This window comes from Lutjanus erythropterus, chromosome 19 (genome assembly GCF_056507025.1).
Source record: "Lutjanus erythropterus isolate fLutEry1 chromosome 19, fLutEry1.hap2, whole genome shotgun sequence".
NCBI lineage: Eukaryota > Metazoa > Chordata > Actinopteri > Lutjaniformes > Lutjanidae > Lutjanus > Lutjanus erythropterus.
This window is the reverse complement of record NC_139335.1, coordinates 13,227,042-13,251,099: the sequence shown is the minus strand read 5'-3', so window position 1 is coordinate 13,251,099 and position 24,058 is coordinate 13,227,042. Positions and strand designations below refer to the sequence as shown.

Below are 24,058 nucleotides of genomic sequence, written 5' to 3'. Positions count from 1 at the left end.
GGCTCAGCTCAGAATCTATACATCTTCTTCTGGGCGGGCCTTCACTCTCAGCTCGGTTCAGTTTGCCAGCCTCCCAGATGCCGTGCATACATTTGGTCAGATATGTGTCTCAAGGCATGGGAAAGGATGTCTGGATGGCATCCAGTTTTTTCATTCTCGCTTCCAGCCACAAACACACAGTTGGGGCTTTCTCGACCATCACACTCGCCTTCCAGTTCTGTGCCAGCAAACAACTCCACACACTCTCTCACACACCACACACACCACACCCACACAAACCCCCCCCCACCCCCCGCCCCTCAGAGCAGAGCTACACAACAGAAACGGCTGTTTGTTTATGACCCATTAAAAAAAAGGACTTGCAAAATACTGCTGCAAACATAAAAGAAAAATGCTGGAGCTCTTAGGGAGTGGTCTGGATTTTTTTTTTTTTTTTTTTTTTTGGGTGGGGGGAGGCTCACCCGCTAATGTCTGTGTGTATGTGTGTGTGTGTGTGTGTGTGTGTGTGGGAGGGGAAAGGGAGCAGAGCCAGGCAAAGGGCGGTATATGAACAATTTTGTATTCTGTTTCTCTTCTCCCCATCCCCCACTTTTCACTTCCCTCCTTCATCCGCCTCCCCCCCTCCACTCCTCCCCAGTCCCCTCCACCAGCAGGTTGTTTAATACTTTCCAGATTTCAGCATGCCGTCGGCCTCCTGGAAGAGCTGCGAGTCTGCTGATGGAATTTGGCGGAAAAGGTTGTGGGTCCAGGCTGGGGCTCCTGACATAATAAACCAAAAGGCGATGAGCGCCTCCCATTGGTGGCTCGGGTAAGGAAATACAATTTTCAAAGAGAGTTGGAAACCAAAGGGAAATGACATTTGACAGCCTCTGAAGCAGATGAGAAACTACATCCAGGGTGTCTGAGAGGGAGAAACAGCTGCGAGGCAGATTCAGATTACAATGGGTTTCTTATGGGGTGGGGGGGGGGGGGGGGTGAGCTGAGCCGAGCCTCCTGAACAAATCAGCCGTCTCCGGTATCAGGTTCAAATGCGTTGGACAGCTTGGACAGTTGTGTTCACATCCTGCCTGTCTCACTACAAATCATCCAAACAATCTCTTTTTTGACAGTCTTGGTGAAGAGCTACATATATTTTTCCCCAACTGTTTTCCTGTAAACAATGTGAAATATAGCCACGGCACTGAAAGCAAAAGGAAATCAAATAAAACTCATCAAGCCATGCAATGTTTTGGGGTGTGAGATGAGCTCAATTTACAGCCAGTTCACTGACACACCCATCACCAGATGTGAGCCTCACACCTCCACTAGATGGCAGTAGATAACAAGCTACTCCTTGTACACCAGCAGCACAAGAGATATATACTACAGTTAAAAAGGCATTTCAAAACAAACGTGAAATGGGTTACTAGTGAAGATTTAGTCTTTCCCTCTCGAAGAAACAAACAAGAAAAACCCAACAATCTCTAAAAAGAGTAACGACTTTATACAGACAGAGAAAAGTAGGATCAATAAGCCCACTGGTTTGTATTGACCACAACGATCAATATAAACGGCCTGTTTTTACCACAAGTGTAAGAATAATGACTTTTTGCAGCCCTGTGGCAGATTGGACGCTGGTATAATGTGACTGTGAAAAAGTGGAAGTGGAAGGAGATTAAACATCCCCCGAAGTAGAGATGAAAGATTGAACGAAAAGGAGACGCCAAAGGAGGAAGACGCAGTGGCGTCAGCATGCGGGGGTGAAACTTTGAACTGTGTGCGCCAGGTGTTAACCACACAGAGAGCAATGACCTCTGACCCAGCAGTGAGGGGCGCACCAGTGTGTGAAAAGCCGAAGCACGGCGTGTAAAATCAAAAGTGACAGAGCAGTTCAGAGTCTATGATGATGATGATGATGATGTGCAGGGCCATCGTCCAATCGGCAGGGCGAGAAGGACAACCTGTCATCACTGTTTATGAACGCAGCTCTCCATAATGATAAACTTTTCTCTCCTCCATCCATCTTCCACCCCTGTACTCACTCACACACACTTAAAGGGACAGCTCCCCACAAAACCTAAAAATACATGTTGACACTTATCCATCTAGATCATTTTGGTTTAAGCTGCAGAGTTTAAGAGATACTGGCTGTAGAGATGACTGCCTTCTCTTGAATATAATGGAATTAGATGGCACTTGGCAAAGGGTGCTCAAAGCGCCAAAAAAATACATCAAGAGCGACGTCTCTTCCCAGAAATCAAGACCCAGTTACTGAAGATAATCCAAGATAATCCACAGACCTTGTTGTGAGCAGTTTTCATGAAGGAACTACTTTCTTTCTACAAAGATATATATATATATATATATAAAATAAAAAAATGACTAAAACGTATGAAAATTCTGATGGATTTCAAATAACTCTTCAAAAAACTCTTTCCATAAGTTTGTCTGTTGTCCTCAGACAACATTGTACCATCGAGGAACAGCCTACAAGAATGACAACTAAACAAAAAAACAAAACAAAGCACACTTCACGCCTTTCAACCATGGTTATTAAATGACTTTAAATGAATGATAAGTGTCACAGTCTCTGAGGAGTGTTGGCTGACTGTCACACATGTGAGCTTCTCTGACTGAAAAACTGTCCAAAGGCAGTGTAATATACTTTATTCTGACTGGTCATTTACAGCTTTCGAAGGTTATTTCTGTAAAGCAGGCCGTTGCTATGAGGAAGACAGCGTTGCTATGGACGCAGCTCTGATTATAGAATTCTTTAAAAAGGTTTTCTTTTGCTCCTTCAAAGTATTGATTGATTTTTCTTAAGTAAATAGTCCTGCAATAAGCTTATATAAAATCCCCTCTTGCCAAAGACCTTGTATGTCTGTCGGTAAGGATCTTTAAATGTTATATTGGAGAGAAGACAGACATCTCCACAGCCAATATCTCCAAAACTTGGCAAGTCACACCAAAACAATTTAAATGGTTAAATAGCACTCCAGGTAAGAGGAAAAATATGTGAACTTAAGATGAACTGTCCCTTTAACCACTGATCCCCCCCAAAAAATCAGTGTTTTTCCAACTGGGGACATGTTATTTTGTCCCTGACTGCACCAGCCATCCAGAGTTAAGTGGTCTCGAGTCTGAAATGTCTCCTTGGAAATAGCTTAAGTCATACCCACACACTCTTGCACACACACACACACACACACACACACACACACTCATGAGTCATCGCATCATTCTCAGCCTGTATGGAGAATACTTAAGAGACATGTCCAACTTGGTCTCGATTGCTTCCTTCCTTCCTCCTCTGGGAGAGCAAAAGAATAGTGACAGGATGCAGAGGAGGCACTCAAGGAATTCCTCTGTTAATGCTGCTGATTGAGTGCAGCATTATCTTATGACACGCGGAGACAAACGGGCAATAAAACATGCGGCAGTAAAGATGTTGAGGAGTTCTTTTATTGAAAAATATAGGTTATTTTGGATAATACAGAAAAAAGCCTGTAAATATACAGTAAAGAAGACAACAGTAAGGCATAATATACAACATTATACAGGAAGGGCAACACAGTCAGCTTCCCATTCATACGCAATTGTTAAGCATAGAAATTACCTGAATATATCATGTAGTGTTTCAGTGATTGGAAATATAAATATCCAGTTATGCAAATTCTTTTTTCCTGCATGATATCACACCTTAGAAGATTATTTTTATTTTTTTAACCTAGGAGCTGAAACTCAGCCTGCACTTAAATTCAACAGCGATTACCCACACAGGGAAAGAAGTGAGAGACAGATTTGACAAGCTCTCCCAAAAGTGAACTTCACAACTGAAATTATTTTTGGCTAGAAAATTATGATTTGGCACCTCTGTCAGTTTCAGTTAAGGCACTGAAATCAATCAGCGCGACTGAGCCTCAACACTTCTGGCCACGGCTGTTAATGATGCAAGAGATACAGTGAAGCTGCAATGACTATGCAGCTTGCATAAAAATAGCAATCTTTTCTTAATGCTCTTGCATCTATTGCTGGCTGTGTCTCCTCCTTTTTCATCCACTCGTCAAACAGACATAACACGAACTATCAAACAGTTTTTTTCATCAAAGATAAAAAACAACAGCAACAGGTATTAAACACCAAATACTAGTAGTGTCTGGTTTAATTGTGCCTGTTGGTGCACTGATTTTTCCCAACACACCCTAAAGCCCTGCTCATGAGTAGTAGTGGATGGAAACCGTTTTGTACATTAAGGCAGCCCCTGAACTAATGAGCATCAACATCTTTTACACGCTTCGGTTGCACCACTGCAGCTGCTCGCGCGTATGAAAACGAGGAAGGAAGTGGTTATCAAACTCTTTTCAGTTTCAACTTCAAATGATAGATGAGTTAAAGGCGGAAAGCCAGTTCACGTCAGTTCAAGGAAATCTGTAAAAATCAATTTTCAATGCTTCAAGGTGACACACTTTATTTTTACAGTACACTAATAAGATGTAACAAGCCTTACTTTGTATCAAATTAGCAAAAACAGAATTACATTAAAGAATTAATATGTTTGTTATTAGACAGTATTAGACCCTTTATTAGACTTTCTTAAAGGGCGGTTTGGGACACATTTTCCAGGACTGTACTGTAAACTTAAATGAATTGTTTCCCAATATTAAACTTTCTTAGATTACAACAGAATTGTACTGTAAACTGAAGGGTATTATTTCCAACTGTTAGACCCTTAGTGGACTTTATTAGAGGGTCATTTGAGGCAGAACTGTACTGTAAACTAAAGTGAAATCCCATATTTGCTATTTAAAATCAATATGTGAACCAGATCTAACAAGTAAAGACCAAAATCACAAAGGTAGAGGACTATTTTGTCTATGGGTGACAGCACAGGCTTATTGTAATACTGTAGGCAGATAATGTGATATGATCAAAGAAGCAGGCATCGGTCTCGACTACTCTGCCAACTGTAGGAAACCCACCAAAGAAGGTTTGCCTCCAATAGCAGATGTGATTTCACTTAGTGTACAGTGCACTTCTGTTGTAATGTGTGCCTAATTACTGTCTAAGAAGGTCTAACAGGGGTCAAAGAACATATTTCTAGTATTTGTCTAACTTGATACAGCTTGTTATGTCTTATTAGTGCACTGTCAAATAAAGTGCGACCAAAAAAAGAATCTGATAATTGGAAAAGAGACAACACACACAGTGTACAGTCCCTTGCCAGTGTGCCACACACACACACACCACTCATCACACCACTGGCTTCCTGTAGTAACACCAGCTTTTATAGTCAAAGCAGGCCCAGGCACCTCCATTAGGTTTACAACAACGCTTTTCTCAATTGTTTTACACCGAGGCTAGGCCCCGTGTTGCGCTCACAGTGAATTCAAAACAGAGGAGAATTTTGGTTTTGGGCTTCGTGGTCCGACTTCACAGCAGGAAATGGTAGCCTTTGAGCAGCAGCGTCACAAGGACCCTGAGTTGCATAAGGGGAGAAACCTCTGACAGATCTATGGCACTTTACGATAATAGTTTCAGATGAAAGAGGCTCAAAGCAGGGCTTCACACTCCAGTGCCAAACACAGCCCCCCATTATTGTGACAAGATACCTTGCAGTGATTCTGTGGTGACAGAGGCCTCTCCTTCAGCTCAGGCCTCTTGATGTCCCACAGCCAAAGGGGGGGGAAGAGAGAAGCACAACAAGAAGAGAGGCGAACCGAAATGAAAAAAGCACATGTGACACATCAAGTGAGAGGAGAGAGAAAGAGAAAACTGAGCTTTAGTTACGGAAAGTGTTTTTCCTACAAAAGTTTCTTTCTAACCAGTCCTCCCCGCTTACTTCTGGAATGTTCCATATTTAAAAAGTGGCTGCTCTTCCATGTCAGTTCCCCTCAGTGTTCAAAAGGGAGAGACGGAATTGACAGGCAAACAGAAAGTGGAGGATAAGGCTCTCCGACAGTCGGAGTTTGGGCTCGTCCTAAAGGAGCGCTCACTCTCTCCTCGCAGACCTACTGTACAAAGCAGGAGTCCTCCGTCTTCTTCACAGTTCCATTTCCACAGAGCGCAACAACAGTGACTCATTTCCATTCAAGTGCAAATCCACACCATCAAAGGACTTGCCATTTTCACATAAACCTCTTCGAGATCTGTCCTAATTTTTTTTCTTTTTTCTTTGGAATCTCATACGCGGATCTCATCGTCTTCATCCTCCAAGAAAGAGGAGAAGTTGCTCTCCTCCTCTGGCGGGGCACTGAAGGTGGCGCTGTCTGTGTCTCCTGTGTAGGTTTGGCTGCTTGGTTTCTCATCCAGGGCGGCAGAGCCAGAGCTGGACATGGAGCAGCTGTCCAGATGCTGCAGGTGTTTGGGCCGAGTCTCGGGAGTATACTCCGGGGTGTATGGCCCTCCGCTCTCAGGCCCCAGATCAGTAGAACTGCCTGGACACATAGGGGCCTGCTGCTGCTGCAAATTTCCTGCTTCTTCCTCCGCCTCCAGCTGCTCCTCTGCATCCTCATCTTTTCCTCTTTCCACACTGTCCTCTTCCTCGCCGTGGGTGCTGAGAGGCGGCGAGGCACGACCCTCGCTGCTCTTGCCCTCCTCGTAGCCGAGGTCGTCTTCCTCTTTCTCCATCACCCCCAGGATTTCGCCAAGCATGGAGGGTCCCAGGTCAACGTGGAAAGACATCACAGATTCAGCGTGCTTCATGCCGCCCCCGTAGTGGTGAGACGTCTCCGGAAGCTCAGTCAGCTCGCCAAAGCTTCGCTCCTCCAGCTCCAGGAAGTGAGTAGCTGCAGCTGCACCTCTCCCGTCCACCTCCTCAGTTTGCTTCAAAGGACTCGAGGACAAACTCTTTGCCACCATGCTGTCCCTGTCTCCGTCATTAAGGAAGGGCAGAGACATGGCGTTCTTCACATAGGTGGGTGAGCCGCCAGGGACGATCAGGGTGTTGTCTCTTTGCTGGTCCACTCTGTTCACCGACTGGGAGCGTTTGCTGCTCCGGAAGGCGCGAAGGAGGCCAGGCCGGGGAGAGCTGGGGTAGGACGTTGTCTCCGGAGGAGGTTCCCCTGAGCGGGAGCTGAGGAATGAGGTGTCTCCAAATGCATCACCGCTGCGGCCAACATGCATGGTGTGGCGGAAATCGCCCAGCGGGGCGCTAATCATCTCCCTGGTCAGGTCCATGCGTGAGCGGCGCTTGGTTTGGGAGCCAGACACTAGTTGTTTTAGGATTGGCATGGTGGCTGATTAGCTTTTTTGTTTCACACAAAGAGGTAGTGAAAGATGCAGGCAGGCTACGAAAAGAGCTTCCAAATCCTGAATATAATCCTCGTCAGAGACCTTGGAATGAATATTGACGCTTCTCAATTGCAGTCAGCCTGGGAACCTGAAAAAGAGAAATAGAATAGAATAAATTACACAGAATTTATAATTGAACTTTCCTGATGGATTTATCCCTCTATTTAAATGAAAGAGACATTTTAAAGGGACAGTTCAGGCTTGTATGAGATACAAGCTACTGTACTTAATACAGTATCACACCTGTATTAAGTACAGGAGCTCGTGGCATCACACTCCCACTTTGGAGAAGCAGAGAAGAGTACCAACACAAAAGCTAAGCAATGTGGACAGGATAGTATGTATGCTATATTTAGAAAATTTTCACCACTTTATCTTGTTGTCAGACAGGCTTTGCTGATGGGAAACCACTATTGTGTAAGCCAAATATTGCAAACCAACCAGACTTGTTAAGAAAAATCAGTAATTTTTACCTCAGTCTACCACTGCCGTGATCAGTTTGTGTTTGTATTGTTGTGCAACTTCAGTTAATCTGTACTGTTTAAAACACCTAAATCACACGGTAACAAACAAACTAAAAGATTGAGGCAGTGGCAGCCTGTCAACCTCCATGTTCTGTGAGGTAAAATTACTGTTTTTCCCTTAAGAAGTCTGGTCTGAAGAGTGATATTTGACTTGCACAACAGAGGTTTTCTGCTGTCTGACAGCAAGACAAAGCTGCAAAAAATGTCTTAATATAGTGCACAATTAAACTCTTTTTTTTAGGTGGCTAAAATAGTCCTGTTGCCGACCCTGGTTGTTTGGAGCTTGCAGACCTGTAGCTGCAGAACATTGTAATCAATACACTGACTATATAGATATGTACCTCATACAATCACACTAATTATTCGTTTAAGTAAATACATCTGTCAAGATTGAATGCAAGAGGCATGAAACCACTTCCTAACACAGAAAACATGCTCTGTAACTTCTCAATGCCAAACACATTTAATGATGTCAAAAAGAAACATAAATCAGATGAGAGTAACCTGTAGACATCTATTCATGTGTTTACAGTATTCACATTTGGTTGTTTAATCCCACCAAGTAAATAAAAAAAAACATTTCTAGGAATTTCAGATGTTCCACTAATTACTAAGAGCTGAACCTATCAATTATGCAGCTCCATAATGATAAGCAGCGCTCTCCCAACATCTCTGTGAGATGACCTCTAAAATGCACGGTGGGGGAAGAAAGATGGGGAACACCACAGGATTCTGCTTTAAAACTGCATTATAATTGAAAGCAAAACACCGACCACAGGCTGACATGAATCGGAGAAGGACAGTTGAATGCTGCCAGGGATTTTCTGGTGCGAAGCTCGACTTTGACTGCACAGCCTACAGTGTCTGGCCAAAACCTAATATTCCAGTCGCGGAAAAAAATCAATTATACGAGCATCAGAGAATAATAACACCCCTCTCTATTGGGTATGCTGTTCAACAGTCGCAGAAGTGTTGTTTTGACAAATGTATATGAAATTGTGATCAGAGAAACGAGATACAATATTCCCTAGCCGTCTTCTTCGTCGTCTTAGACAACAGTGTTTGAGCCCCCGGAGGTTTGTGACTGACAGTTGATAGAAAACTTGTTTCTGCATTATTGAAACAGACAGAGGAAACCTCACCACAGTCTGCCAGACAGTCGGCGCTGCTGCAGCTCAGGTGCTGCACTCATTAGCGACACATCCCAACATATAAAACACACATAAAAGGAGCTCTGCCAAGGTGGTCTGCAGAGTGAAGTGCAAGCAGTTTCTACAGACAGATCTTAAAAAAAAACACATGCAACTCTGACTTGTGGCTGGAAAATCTCTATGGTTACATGTAAGCCGGCTCAAAGACGAAAATGCTTACCTTGCCGTCTTGCACATAGTGCCTCTTTGTTTACTCACTCTAACACAGAAAGATCATTCAAACAGTCAGCGACGTACTTAACCTTGACTTTGGATTTCTTAGAGGCAAGCCTTCAAAAGATATTTAAGTCATAGTGGTAGAAGTGCCGTTGGGAGATTTTGGCTGTTTAATGTGACAGCCTTTTTAGTGCATTGACCTCGTTCTGCTGTCTCCAACCCCCGTCTTTGCCAGCTGAGCCTCTACTCCTCTTCCTGTTAATGCCCTCACCTGCTTCGGTTTCCATGGAAACATGCTCCCGCAAGCAACACAACAGCGTTTCCTGTCTGGGGCTGCAGGAGGCTTCGGGCTTCATATGAGCGTGCAGCACACATGGCCTCCTTCTGTGTCAACCGAGAGCTCAGACAATACAGCCTTTTAATCTGAGACAGTCTGCTGTGGTTTTACTCAATAACCTCATCCATGTTGTGTGTGTTTTTATTAGGGTGCGACCGATACTGGGTCTTTGAGGATGATGTCATTACTGATATTGGGGAGTAAAAAAGTCCAATAAATAATTTACAGTATATAAAATATTTATAGGAACAGAGTTTTGCAATGCTCCTTTAAATCTGGTCATCAAACCCTTGTCAGAAAGATGTGAAGGATGCAGCATATTTTATAGTTTAACAATAAACTTTACTGTCCAAAATGGCATCAGGTCACTGGAACAGTAACCTTTCAATGGTATTCTTAATAACTATAAATAACTAGAGATAAAAAACAAACAGAGAAAAATATATGAACGTCTGGGTACCAGACATCAACACTTTTATGGTTCAGACAGAAATTGCTTCGATACCACTGAGTGTCATAAAATGCATTGTTGTTCGATACTAAATTTTGATACCTTAGAAGTAAATCTCCATGTTGTGTTTTTTTTGTTGGTGTTGTTGCTTTGAGTTTGGAAAAAGGAGCTGAACTAAAGATCTGTACCACAATGTAACTTAAATTGTGTTAAAACAATAGCCAGCCCCAAATATATGGAAATTAGGACAGCAACTAACGATTGTTTTCATCACTGATTAATCTGACGATTGTTTTCAAAATTAGTTGTTTGGTGCCTAAAACATGAATTAATGATGAAAAAAGTGTTGATCACGGTTTGCCAAAGACCAAGATGATGTCCTCAAATGTCTTATTTTGGTATATAGTTTACAATCATAAAGGACTAAAGAAACCAGAAAATATTCACATTTAAGAAGCAGAAACAGAGAATTTTGACATTTTCTGTTAAAAAAAAAACAAAAAAACAAACCAACTGAAAATGATATATGGATGATCAAAATTTTGGTTGATTAATTTAATACTTGATTAATTGTTGAATTGAAAAGAAAATAATCAAATATACATAAAATTCTGCTTATAAAGCTTTTCATATATAAATACATATTGGACAACATATATGCCAATACTGATATAGATGATATAGCTGTGACAGGCCAATTTTGGGCACATATATCGGTCCACTGATACTGTGGACAAGAATATAGTGATATTTGTATTTGAAATGACACATCAGTCAATTACTTGATTATTTGATTAGCTGCTAACTACTAAATAAATCACCAACTGTTTTGATAATCAAATAATCATTTGGAGTCATTTTACTAAGATAAAATTATATGGACCAAACAATTAATCGGTTAATCGAGAAAATGATTGACAGATTAATGAAATCTATCATTAGTTTAAACTCTAATTGTTATCAAGAGAAAGGAATACATGTCTGACTGCAGCATTTCTGACTGAGGCTTAGACATCATGTGAAAACTTCCCATGAACTCCAAATATTCTTGTGCCAAAACACACTAACAATGCAGCTTTTTTTCACAGACATATTTATTATTGAAGCTGAATGTTCTGATTTGTTTTTTGGGGAAATAATGAGGGGGAAATAATTCACACTTAGCCAAAAAGCAAAGTTTTTTTCCGAGTCGTTGCTTCTGGGTGGCATAAACAGACGAGAAAAAACAACCAGCAGATGAAACAAGGGGAGATGGTGAAAGCCCGCCTCCCACTCCTCCGACTCACCACCCCCAGGCCAGGATCAATCTGAAAAGCTCAATGGTGCCCACTGCCAGGACATGGCTTCTTCATCTGCTGAATCTAAAACAGATCCAGAAGCTGCAGCAGCAGCAGCAGGAGAGGCCTTCAGCAGTTACATCAAACCTGATTCACAGCCCTGCTTTATTTAGAGTTTTGTGTATCTTTGTGCAAATGTGTGCACATGCACGTTTGGGTGTACACGTGAATGAAAAAAAGTGGAAAAGGGCCTGAGAAGGCAGCAGTTAGCGTGGGAACCACGGGGTCACAGTGGGGGGATTGACTTTATAAACAGACTTTCACAACACTCAGGGTCTGGCGGCAGTAGAGCCCCTCTGGAGACACAGAATGTGGGACAGAAACAGACGGGAAGAGCGAATGAAGCACATCTGCATCGTTTCATCTTGACAGCAAAATCGAAAACCATTTACAAGCTTCTAAAAAACATGAACACACACTCCTGACAGACTCACACTGACCTACAGACCCTGAGCCCTTTGAATGACGTGTGATTTTGACAATGACTGACCGGTCCTGATGTGGCATTTCTCAACTGCTGAGTAAAATGCAGCAGTGCATGCATGTGATAAACGTTTCCAAACCGACAGCAGTGGCTGCTTCCCTTTTCTCATCTCTTCACATCTGTTCGGGTAAATGATATTCCAACCCATTTCCCCAAATGTATTTATGTCATGGGAATGTAATGTTAGCTCTGTTTATAGATCTCATAACTCAATTATCGATATAAATACCAAGCGTGGCTCTAAGGACGGGTCTAAATCTGCTTAAATATCATATGGGTATAGCCACTACTTTGTGGGAAGCAAAATACACACCCAATTCTTCTGAGGGAAAAGCACAGAAATAACATAGGAAAGGAAGTAAATAAAAGGGTTCTTTTAACTAAAGGGGTGAAAAAGGCAGTACTAAATTAGACAATAACCTGAGTGTATTCACCTGGGAGAGTTTGGTGTCTCAAAGGAAATGCTGCAGTCATTTCCTAACTCTGTAGAGAAATGCTGCATAAGAGGAAGTGAACAAATGAGCTATGACTCAAAAATCATTTGAGGTCTTACAGCTCAGATAAGAGAGAGAAGACACATCATAAGACTTCATTTACATATTTATGTCACATCCTGTTAGGCATCAGAAAAAAATTACCCCCTGGATAATTTGTGCGTAAAGCCCCTTTTACACTGGACAAAAACCCACTAACATCTGTCGGCAGTTATTCCCGGGTCAAATGACTCTGCAGTAGTCATGGGTATTTATCGGCTCCAGCTCCAATCAGCAGCGATGGAAACATGCTATCCAAGTTGTCACATTATTTTAGCCTCTTTCTGGTGAAGGAAATGATGGTTTGTCACCCCTGTTGGTAACTTTTGTGACTCTTTTGCTCCTTTTTCATACAATGGAGCTTGCACCCATTTTAAGGTGTGACTTTACTGATTACAGCTCATCCTCAGTCATGAGGCTGAATGGTAGATAAACATTCTATTACATAAAAGGTCTTCCCATTTTGCTATCTAAAAGCTTTTATTATGAAGCAGAAAAATCAGGAAATGTTGCTGAAATGTTGGTTTTCAGCAGCAGTAATGTAACACAACTGCTATAAAGCTGAAAGTACAACAGATACCTGAAAGTACAAACAGCGATGCAGGAGAGAAACTAAACATCAAACCACAGAGATTCAGTTAGAAGCTACGAAAGTACTGAAAGCTGAACACACACAGGCCCAATCTCAATGTCCACCATCACAGATTGACAGACTTTGGGGCACATGCGTAGTAAGTCTGCAAGGGCTTACGGCTGTCCAATTGTCAATTTGCTAAGTCCGTGAGGTTTTGAGCCTTTTATGCTATCTTTTATGCTTTCTAACCCTAACCCTTTACCTACAGTTCATAGCATTGTGACATTAAACAAAGGGAAGCCCTGATGCACAAAAATGTAAGCAAACAAACATGGGAGGACCAACTACAAATGTATGAGAGAAATTAAGTTTACATCTAAATCTATGATGCCGTTTTGACAAAAATAGGTAAATTGATTATTTAAGTGTTTTACATGGTTGACCAAGATTAAAACATTTCAGAACTGAGGGCAGTAAAACAATCAGGCAATAAAAACAATACAAAATATTAATATTAATAATAAAACATAAGAATAAAACAGATAAGACATGATGACAATGAAAGGGGCGCTAGAATTAATAAAAAGCTTTTCTGAGATACGTGTTGAGAAATGTTTAAAATGATGTCACAGACTTTGTCACAAAGTGCTGTCTCATCCCTGTTTATACCATTTTGAGTCCTCTCAGCCTCTCACACTCAGACAGTACCAGGTGACGTCAGCTAGAGCTGGTGAAGGAGGACATTGACATCAGGCCACAGAGACTTTTAAAAACCTCTTTCTCTCTGTTCTCCTATACAGACATGAGTTGAGTCTTGGCTTTCGAGTGCACATCAGAAAAAAACAGACGAGCTCGTCTACTGGCAACAGGAAGAGGGTCAATGGCCTACTTTTAGCGGGTTTAGCTGCATTTAAAAGATCTGCATTAACACTCTAATTTTTGTCTTACAACAGTATTTGTGTGTTGTCCTGTCTTAGGCAAGACAACACACAACAGTATTTGTTTGTTGTCTTGCCTAAGATGAATGTAACTTTTAACAGCTTGTCTGTTCTCTTACACGAGGCCAGTCAACACTAATACAGAAGAGATCACTCACAGACACGCACACACACATTCAAACATGACTAATGGTCCATTTGCCTAATTGAGTATTGATGCGTCTTCTCTGTGCTTAATTCATCCAGTGTGGATTCTACTGTCTGGGAGAGGCTGGCTGCTGCTGCAGTGGTGGTGGTGGTGGTGGGGGGCTTTCTGTCTGCCTCATTTGAAGGCACTGACCTGGATGGGCAACCGCATGACCTGAGGGTGAAATGACATTGAGGGGGGGGGCAGGGGGGTTGGAGGCCACATGCGGACGAAATCTGTGAGCAAAACGGAGACTAAAATCACCGGTTTCCTATTGACATTTCAAACGACACTGCCCTGAAATCACTCTAATGATCATACCATTTGCAAACATCCCATTTGTCGGTGAAAACTCTCATTCATTCCCATATGTTTAAGTGCAAGAGGTATGGCAGTTGTTCAGTAATAGGCTCGCGCACACACTCTCACACACATGTTCCAGTAATTAAGCAGACAAATGGCCTCTAGAAGATAGGTATCTGCCATGCAACTCAGTTAGCGGGGCTGAGTATCTCATTTAGGAAGGAGCAGCCGAAGGACAAACAGTGGAAATCACATTATCTCTCAATCACACAGACAGGGAACAACAGACATCAAGCTGCTGCTGCCCTTTGAGATAAACGCAGCAATGAGGAAACACACTGCTCTAATAAAAATTTACAAATAAAGCCCTCCTACTTACATAAAAGCCGATTTAGCAGTTGCTTAATTGGCCCCCTGGAAGCGGCATGCCATTTGCTTGCAATGCCGTGGACTCAGATCAAGTCGTTGACCTACAGAGTATCTCTGGATACTCCCTCCTGCCTCATCACCCATTCTCCGTGGCATTCTCCACCATGCATTTCCAATACAGCAAGAAAGCCAAGGGCTCATTTTGATCAAAGTGTAAAACCTCTACGGTCTAAAGACCAAGGCAAATCCGAAATATGTTACTCTGAAATGCAGGGAATAATGAGAAAAATCTGGAAATGGTAACAGACTTTGGTTAAACTTGATGACCAGCTTCTGTTCACACAAACCACAGCCTGAGAGCATGTTTGCTTCTGTTTTTTTTTTCCCTGACCGTTTTATGACACTTTGATATATATTGGGGCTGCACAATTGATCAAAATATTATAGAAGTTGCAGCATAGCTGCTGTTTTATTACAGAGCGAAGACACAACCAACCTTTGAGATTTCTATTCCAGTGCAGAATGTCTGTTTTTTCTTTGGTCACACTGCCTGTTCCACGTTTATTCACTTTACATGGAGCTAAAATCAATGCCGAACTGTTCGCTGAATGATGAATGTTTATGAGTCGTAAGAATCAATTATAAGATTTTAGAAGTAGATGTTCAGTTGATATTGAGCAATATGTTAATAGGGTCTGGCAGGCAGTCACTGAACTCCAAATCCAAAAGTGTGTATTTGCAGCAGTGGGTTCTTGTTTTCAGGATAGCATGCCTAGCTTTTTATCAACAGACAATGGACAGTTATAAACTTACAGTGAAGGACTCATCCTCACTTGTTATATATACATACATACATATATAATGTTGCTCATCTTGAGCTCATGTAGTTTCAACGTCACTGCAGCCTGCAGCACTGCATTACTCATTTTTGAGTACCAGGGTGTTTCACCTTCAAATCGGCCACTACTACTACTACTATTACTACTACTATTCAGTAGTAGAAATGTCAAAGGTATTTTTTCAAGCTGTTAAATTTTTTTTCTGCTTTTCTCGGTTTTGTATCATTTTAAACTGAAAATTGTGGAGGTTTAGACTGTTAAATCAGACAAAATAAGACACCCAGAAACATCAAAACAGCTAATCGATTACTTGTGAAAATCCCTCAAATATAAATTGATAGTTGCAGCCCTGGTTAGACACATAATCAAATTAGGAAATCACACTTTCAATGTCCTTAATCATGAAGAGATGAATAAGACACCTCGTTACTAAGAATAGTGCCTCTGAGTGCAAAAAGAAAAAGATAAAACGCCCTTCTGTGTGTATTTCTCTGACACACAGTGCCAAAAAACTCACATATCAGTGTCGCCACTCATACCTGGCACGCTGGTGTGAGGCAGTCTGTTATGCTAATGTCACACCTCACCCAGCAGGACACTCTGCGTTGGTAAGGATCAAAGCACAGCAGATTGTTAGAGCTTTCCTGCTCATAAAAGTGCCTGTAGGTTTTTGAATTGGCATTCATATCAGTGAGCTCTAAATCTGTAGCTATCCTTAGATCAGTGAGTGGAATATTTGAGGTAAGCAGCTTGGACAAACTCACAAGAACTCAGCAGTGTTTAAAAATAACACTGAGTGCTCTGGGAGGTGATTGCACAACTAAACAGACTGTTAATTCTATATAACCAGTGTGGCACAGTAGCTGTATTGATGGAGAAACACTTTAAAACCTCACTGTAGTCACCGATATGCCAACTAGAAAAGGCCCCGTTAGTTACATGAGAAAAGCTAGCGAGGAGGAGGGGAAACTTGAGGGACAGATGATGACCAGGACCAGAGCAGAGAGACTATAGTTTTCAAAAGAGCACCGACAGCCAATGAAAAGGTTCCTGGCAGAGAACAGGCCTGCAGCAAGTCAGCTCGACGTGCACCAGCTGACCTCTGCTACCCAAGAGGAGATGTCTCGTTTCTTTCGCATTTACAGCCAAAACAGCCTCCAGACAAGACACTCCATCTCTTTCTCGGTGTCCCTCACTTTGAAACTGACAGTTTTTATTACAGAAGCAAACAGCGGATGGCGGGCAAGAATGCCGCACTCCACTTCGACACATTCGAGAATGGAGAGTGTTCCTCTGTGGCTTACTCGAGACTGACAAACAGTTTTCATGGACTTACAAAGCCTTGTTATATATACTCACAATATTATCTGTTTCGTTTCTGTGCTAGCATGTCTGATCTGTGCTGAAGATACAAACATGTCACCGAAACTGCCAGCAGCATGCCTCAACATCGGTGCCATCTGCGTGCTGGGCATGAAACACAAATATAGAGTGGTGGTGGTTGAGAGTCGGGCTGGTTGATATGGCCTATAAATAATCAATATTTTTAGGCTATTCTGTGATATACCATATATTTCTTGATATTAGGAGAGTAAATAAGTTTCATCACGTTATATAGGTTCTTTGGGTTCATTTTTAATGAATAACTGTTCAAATTCTCTGATTTTAGCTACTCAGAGTGAATATTTACCAGTTATTTTTCTCCACTATGATAATAAACTGAACATCATCTAATTCTGTACAAAACAAGACACTTGAGGACGTCACCTTGGGCTTTGTGTCACACCGATTAAGATCTTTTTTACCTTGACAGCACTTGGGACAAAGGATTACTTGTAGATATTTCTATTTGTTAATCTATAACATCTCCCTGGGGGGTAAAAGTTCAAATTCTCTGTACAATGAATGAAAGGAGGCTTTTGCAATTATGTCAGCTTTTCTTTTTAAGAGCTCATCAAACATACTGCGTAGCTGCTTTTCAGATTCAGCTGAAGTTGAGAGTCTCTCTACTGGGCACATTATTTCCAGGATATTTTGGCTCCCTTCAGAATGATTCAGCTTGTCTAGCGAGTGGAGACACTGCGAACATTTCTTAAAGATGTGGTCAGTGTTTTCCTTTAAAGCAAGACTGCTGTCGATGCATGTGCTCACTGACCATCTCAGCCATTTGCCCATTAGGCTAATCATTATTGGCTGCATTGAACCTTTGCTGGCTTGTATTATAGGCTCTTTTGTCTTCCTGAAATTTATTTCTAAAGAGCTTTTTACACACCTGTTCTGAACACATCGTTAAAAGTCAGAATCTCCCCCTCAGTATCCCCTTCCTGCAACCAGAGCCATACCATCGACATACTTAAACTAACATTAGCATCATCAATGCTAGTTTAAACAACAACTAATCTATCAGTCAAAAAAATGATCGACAGATTGATTTACAATTAAAATTGCAGCCTGAAGAACGCAGCCTTTAAAACCAGGAAAAGACTACACATATGCCATATAACAGTATAGTGATATCCAAAATCTAAGATGAAGCTCCATAGATGAGGACAGAAAAAGGCACCGCTCCAGCATTTAGAGAGTCTCAACCTAATCAGAGAGACTGAGCAGAAAGCCGTTTGACGTTGGCGATATCAACACAAGAGCATGCCAAAATAACCACTTAACATTATGTTTTTCGGTAATGAGACATGGCTCAAACCTTCCTGGCTTTTTCATTCTCATCCAGCTGGACCTGCGGGGTCAGCGACCAGCTCGGGGTCATCCATAACTGCCCCCCGTCTCCTCAGAAATGTCTGAGCACGCTTCAACTGCATACTCGCACAGAATACCACAATATAACCTCTGCAATTAACCCTCCACTTCACAAAAGCACCGATTACGCAGGCGTAGCCGCAAATGATGGAAGCGTTTTCACGGAGTGAAATGTGGCGGCGTGTTGAGGGGTACGTCCACACAGGAAGGGCAGGGAGAAAATAAGGCGGTAAAACCTCCCATCTCTCCGGAAATCTGCTCAGCCTGCCCTTCCTGGCCACTCATAATGTAAACAAGGCTGTCCTCCATCATACTGTATTACTGATGGGCTAAGCAAACAAACACAGCTCATATCTCCATCAACACACAGTTTTAATAACCTACAGGGCTGCAGGCCGACACTGGGACTGTGTTCAACAACAGGCCTAAATGAAATATGTATCAGGACACAGGGCGCCTCCGGTTCAATGACATTTAATTATTGTAGAAGCCGAACACAGCCGGATGTTCCGAGTCACCGCTGATGACAGCTCCGGCCTCAGGCCCGGGTGTCCGTGTTGTCGCCCAGGACAGGCCGGCCAGGTATCTCTACAGAGCTGCAGCAGGCGAGTGAGGTTACATTTTGAAAACCCTCCAAAATGAAAGCCGTGCTGCTCCTCAGTGGAAAGAATGCAGGGAAATTATGGGATCCAGAGAATCTCGCTTTAAAGTGTGAGAATCAGTGCCATAATTACAGGGTCAGAACAGCAGAAAAGCAACAAAATGCACAGGCTGGAGGGAAGCCAAAGAAGCAGCTATCAAACCATGGATGGCTCTTTTTGTCAAAGACTTTATGTTTTTGGAAAATAGAGGAAACCACTCGAGTTGTGTGTGGCAGCTCACTCTTAAGTGGGTAGTAGCGCACTGTGCATTGGTTCTCTTTCAGAATTTAACATTCAAATGGATTAATATCACTTTAAAGAACAAAGAAGGGCTCAAACTGAGCCAAGAAATTGACTTACTGTCCAAAACCACCATTGTCTTCTGCACAGTTATCATGATCATCATTTGTGCAGTTGAAAATATGATGACAAACTTAAATGATAAACCCTCGTCATCAACCAGGCTTACATGCACGTTAAATTTTCAGTATCATTCAGGATATGACAATACTCTGAGTTTGTTACAGATGTGAACAGCATATTAGACCACATTCCAAATAAAGGTAGAAATTAGGGTTGTATAGTGGCAAGAATCTAGCAATACAATATGTGTCATGATACAGAGGTTACAATACAATATTTAGAAAGTGTAAAAAAAGTTTTTTTTTTATGCTATTAGAACAGTGAATATAAATAACAATGCTGGTGGTTGGAGGTTTAAACACAACACAAAATGAACCACTGCCACAAATCTTTGCATGCATCACATTTTGATTTCTATGCATGATTCAGCCTTTCTCGCTGTGTGACTGCTCACTATGTTGGCATATTTGCAATGATCCACAATTAGCCTTAACATGATGGAAATGTTTACGTCCATCACATTTCACCGTCCATTTGGTTCAATACAGCCCAACAAACATACAGCCCAGTCAAACAAAACTGTCACAGGCGATCGCAATGTTGAGGACTGGGTTTTAAATTTCCAACTATTGACTTTTCTGCATCGATTCAGAATCTTCAAGAGAGAATCTTGGTGCACCTAAGAATCAATTTTACCCCCACCTCTAATTCTGAATGTAGCATTTCAAAGATATGTGGGATATACTGAAAACAGCGCTTTCAGAATCCATCTTTAGTGGGGGTCTTATTGCAGTTTGCAAGACACATGCACAAAAGAAAAGCCCACATTTCTAGTCAGAAGAAGAAACAGACCTACTTTTAAACATTATGAAAGACTTAGTTATCAACAGACGTTTTGAGTTTACACAAAATCACAAAGTGTCCATGAAGATTCTCAGTCAGGCCAGTCCAGTTGCCTATGTACAGCTCTTAGAAACGATTGCAATGCCAGCCCTTTTCAAGAAGGTGGTTAACCGACTGATAGAGCGAGCCTGCAGTGTTTGCATGGCTGAGCAAGTCTGCCACCAGTGGAGAACTTTGAAATAAATACTGTTTTGATGTAAAGAAGTAAAATAGCACAAGTGGCTCCAGCTGTTCCACTTTCCAATAATTGGAGTATGGAGGCTGCATGTAAATGGGAATATTAGTGGGATGTTCTTTGTCTTTTTTCAAACGAGGGCAAAAAGCAGAATATTTTGTGTGTCTCCATCCGATATTTACGACCAGTGACAAGGGAACAGGATGGCAGAAAAGAATAAATGTTTCCCCAGCCGGCTCACAGCACCAACCCCAGCCTACCAGGTCACAATGCCCCATGCTGGATTAGACCAGAAAACAATGGCACCAAACAAAAGACACAGGAACAAACACAGCATTCACACACTGACACATGAGACGCCCTTAGAATTTCATGTTGGGACAACAAGGTCATAAAAAAGGTAGGTGGCAGTGCAGTAATGAACTGTTCCCTTCTGTTACAAGTCAAACTAGCAAATGACATCCATGAATTGTTTACTGTGAGAAAGAAAGCTGTCAACAACAAGTCCATTTTCCACTTAGCTAGAGCAATGACCACAGCCAAACATGTTACTTATGCTAAAGACCTGTCATGTCCTCTATAATAATCCGACAGTTCACTATCGCCATCCTCAGAGGCATTCCAGGAAAAAAAAAACAGTTTATATTGGTATTTCCTGGATTGTGAAGGGGCTGGACGGGACGCACACATTGCCTCAAATGTGCAAGCAAACTGCAGACATGTTCAAACATGGATGCAGGACTTTACACTCACCGGCCACAAATAACACCACTAAAAATTGCACTTCAGCACCACCACCACAGTGAGATGCTGATTATACCTAAAATGAAAGTGAGGCGCACAAACTCACTCACTTTTGTAAACTAAATTCTGAGCAGGTTGTGTTTCCTGGGCTACGAGCCAGCAAGCGCTGTCTACACTGCGCTGTGCCCAACAACAGAGTGCTTGGCACAGTGTCCAACACCACACGGAGGAAGGATAACTTTCACCTTCAGGCACTAAACACATGTCTCCTGCAGGCAATTAGATGCTTTGTAATTTAAGAAACAGAACCTGTGCAGGCTGGTTAGAAATGTTTTAGAGGCACTTTTCAGGGGAAAAGTAAACAGTCTAAGCCTATGACACATAAATCTTGGCAATGAGGTTTGCTTGTTTGCTGGGTCGTCAACTTAAATCCATCACAGCAACCAGGGAAGACACGCTGACACCTAAAAAAAAAAGGCCTCTGAGTGTTTTAGATTAAATGGGTCAAATGTCAAATTTAAACCTGCAAAAACAAAAGAAAGTCACTCAATTTGCCTCACAAAGAGAACAGTCTGCTGGCAATATCTCCTCAAACAATAGCTGAGGAGTTCTTATCAGCACAGCGGTGATGGAGTGATGACCTGCAGACCTGAGGCCTTAGTGTTATCCCAGTCAATGAGCTCCATCAGATGCCACCGTGAGATCACTACCAAACAGGACTGCCAAGTGGACAGGCTCTGGGGTACGTGGGTAATGAACTGGATAAACAGGACAGGTGTGCACAGCGTGTTGGGGCACAAAGTGTGCAATATGTGACTTTTTTTTTCAGCCATCTGAGCACGCAAAACTCAATGTGTGTCAACCGAAGATTCTCTATAAGAAAAGACATTCCACCCCTGAATAATGTTTCAAAACAGTTTTTTTTTTTCTGGACATCAATGGGATCTTGTTTATGTTACTTATCCCATAGACACTCAGCCATTGAACCCTTCCAAAGTTCTCCTGTCCAATTTCTTGCACTTATGTGCCAGGTTTGTCCATGTTGAAAAGAAAAACAAAGATGTTGGTAGGGGACCTGTAAAGCAACATAAATTATTATCTTAAGTATCAATACTTTTGACAACCTCAGTTACATCTGACAGCTAATTTTAACAGATCACTAGCTAGCTAATCTGTGTCAGTCCTTAGCTAGCTAGTAACATTTGCTAAAGATGTGACTATGTACATATTGCTTTTACAGATCCTGCAGCAACATATTTGAACTAAGAGCCTAGTACATAGCATATCTAAGTACAGGAAATGAGAAATTTAATCGAGGTTCTGCTGGGTACCAAGTTATTGGACCACAAAGCAAAAAGGGAAAGTGGGAAAATAGTTCCCCCATATTATACCTCTGAACTGTCTCTTTAACCAAATCACACACATTTAGGCTGCTCTACATTATGTGATCTCTTTTTTATAACTAATGTAATAATTAATGTTTTGGTTTTTTTTTACTTTCATTCACTTCCTCTTCAAACTGTTTGGAGCCCCTAACTGTGGAGGTCTGTCTCCTACTTTGAAAACCTTTGTTTCAGAGAAACATGCATTTGAACAAGATCATTCCATATGTAGGTGACTACAAATCAAAATGTCCTCTCACACGTTTGGCCTTATTATGGACAATCTGAAGCTTATCTGGTCTCCATTTGAGGCTAGTGAGAGTTTCAATTTAGTAAAACGTGGTATGTCCAAAAAGAAATCAATCCATCAATTGTAGCTTGAAAGCATCCCCAAATAAGCTAATATTATGAAGACATTCATATTGCTGCTGAATGGCTCCAGAGAAATAAGCTCGATTCTCTCGATATACCTCCACAGAGAAAATAGTGCCTCTCTCTCAGAGTCAATTTGACAGCACTCAGTCCTCTGTTGTATTTCTCACTGTGTGGCGGCTCGATCACAGAACAATAAAGCTGTGATTCTGGGTGGGTCAATGGCAGGAGAACAATAAGTATCTGACCACAGAGGAGTCAGCTGCCTGACGCACAGTGCGCTCTCCTGACGCGCTGAATAAAGCCGCTCTGTTAAACACACATCTGAGCCGTGTGAACAAAAGCAAACATATTTCTTATATGTGGTCAAGGTGAAGTGCAAGTACGAACAATGAGGCGCACGCACTTACCGAGCATCCCATTCATAAAGCCGGGTGCTGCTTCACTTTTAGGCCCCCAGCAGGTTGACAATGGGGGCTGCGTTCATCAAACGAAAGGAGACGCCGGACGCTCTGCTCGACTCTCGGAAATCCAAATAACTCTGTCGGACACAAGGGCCTCTCTTTTCTCATATAAATATATGTTTCTGTTGCTGTCACCGCATCCTCAGAAGCGGGGCTGCTGCTCTGAGGCGCAATAACTCACTACAATGCCTCCTGCCTCGGTCGGTAGTGCGTTTGAACACGCCCTCTTTACATGGCTCCTTAAAGACACAGGCTGCCAGCATGGGGCCACTCACACACACACTCACACACTCACACACACTTACACACAGGCTCGCTCATTTCCTTTTCTCTAAAAGGAGGTGTCTGTGTCATCAAGACATAATATAAAATAGGGAAATAAATCATTATTAAAATTACCACCACTTCATGATGTTTCCAGATGTTTCTGTCTAACATATATAGAAAGACTTAAAAAAATGAAACCATATATATAATAATTTGCTATAAACCAATCTTTGTTACCAGTCAAGGTAATAGGAGAGATCTGCATCTTTTGTTTGAGCATCACTCACCCAGTGTGTTCATGCCATCTCTCAAACTTTAATACATGGCACCACAAATAAAACTCACTTGGACATCTACTACACAATCACAGATTATGTGGGTGAATTTCAAATACAAAGAGGTCCATTTATGTTCAAAAGGTTTTATCTAAAACATACCAGGGGGTTTTACTGACAGCCAACATTATGGCACACAAAACCCT

General features: G+C 41.9%; 1 protein-coding gene across 1 annotated transcript; it reads right to left on the bottom strand.

The window, feature by feature from the left end:
- Positions 1–3,419: 3,419 nt before the first annotated feature.
- cdc42ep4a (CDC42 effector protein (Rho GTPase binding) 4a) lies at positions 3,420–23,508 on the bottom strand. The gene is made up of 2 exons (XM_084744693.1): positions 23,257–23,508; positions 3,420–7,357 (listed from the first exon to the last, which is right to left on the bottom strand). Exon 2 carries the CDS (start codon positions 7,207–7,209, stop codon positions 6,160–6,162), a length of 1,050 nt encoding a protein of 349 aa, XP_084600819.1. The 5' UTR covers positions 7,210–7,357; positions 23,257–23,508; the 3' UTR covers positions 3,420–6,159.
- Positions 23,509–24,058: the final 550 nt, after the last annotated feature.

Coding starts and splice junctions, on each gene's coding strand:
- cdc42ep4a (XM_084744693.1), bottom strand. CDS start 7,209: ATGCCAATCCTAAAACAACTAGTGTCTGGCTCCCAAACCAAGCGCCGC.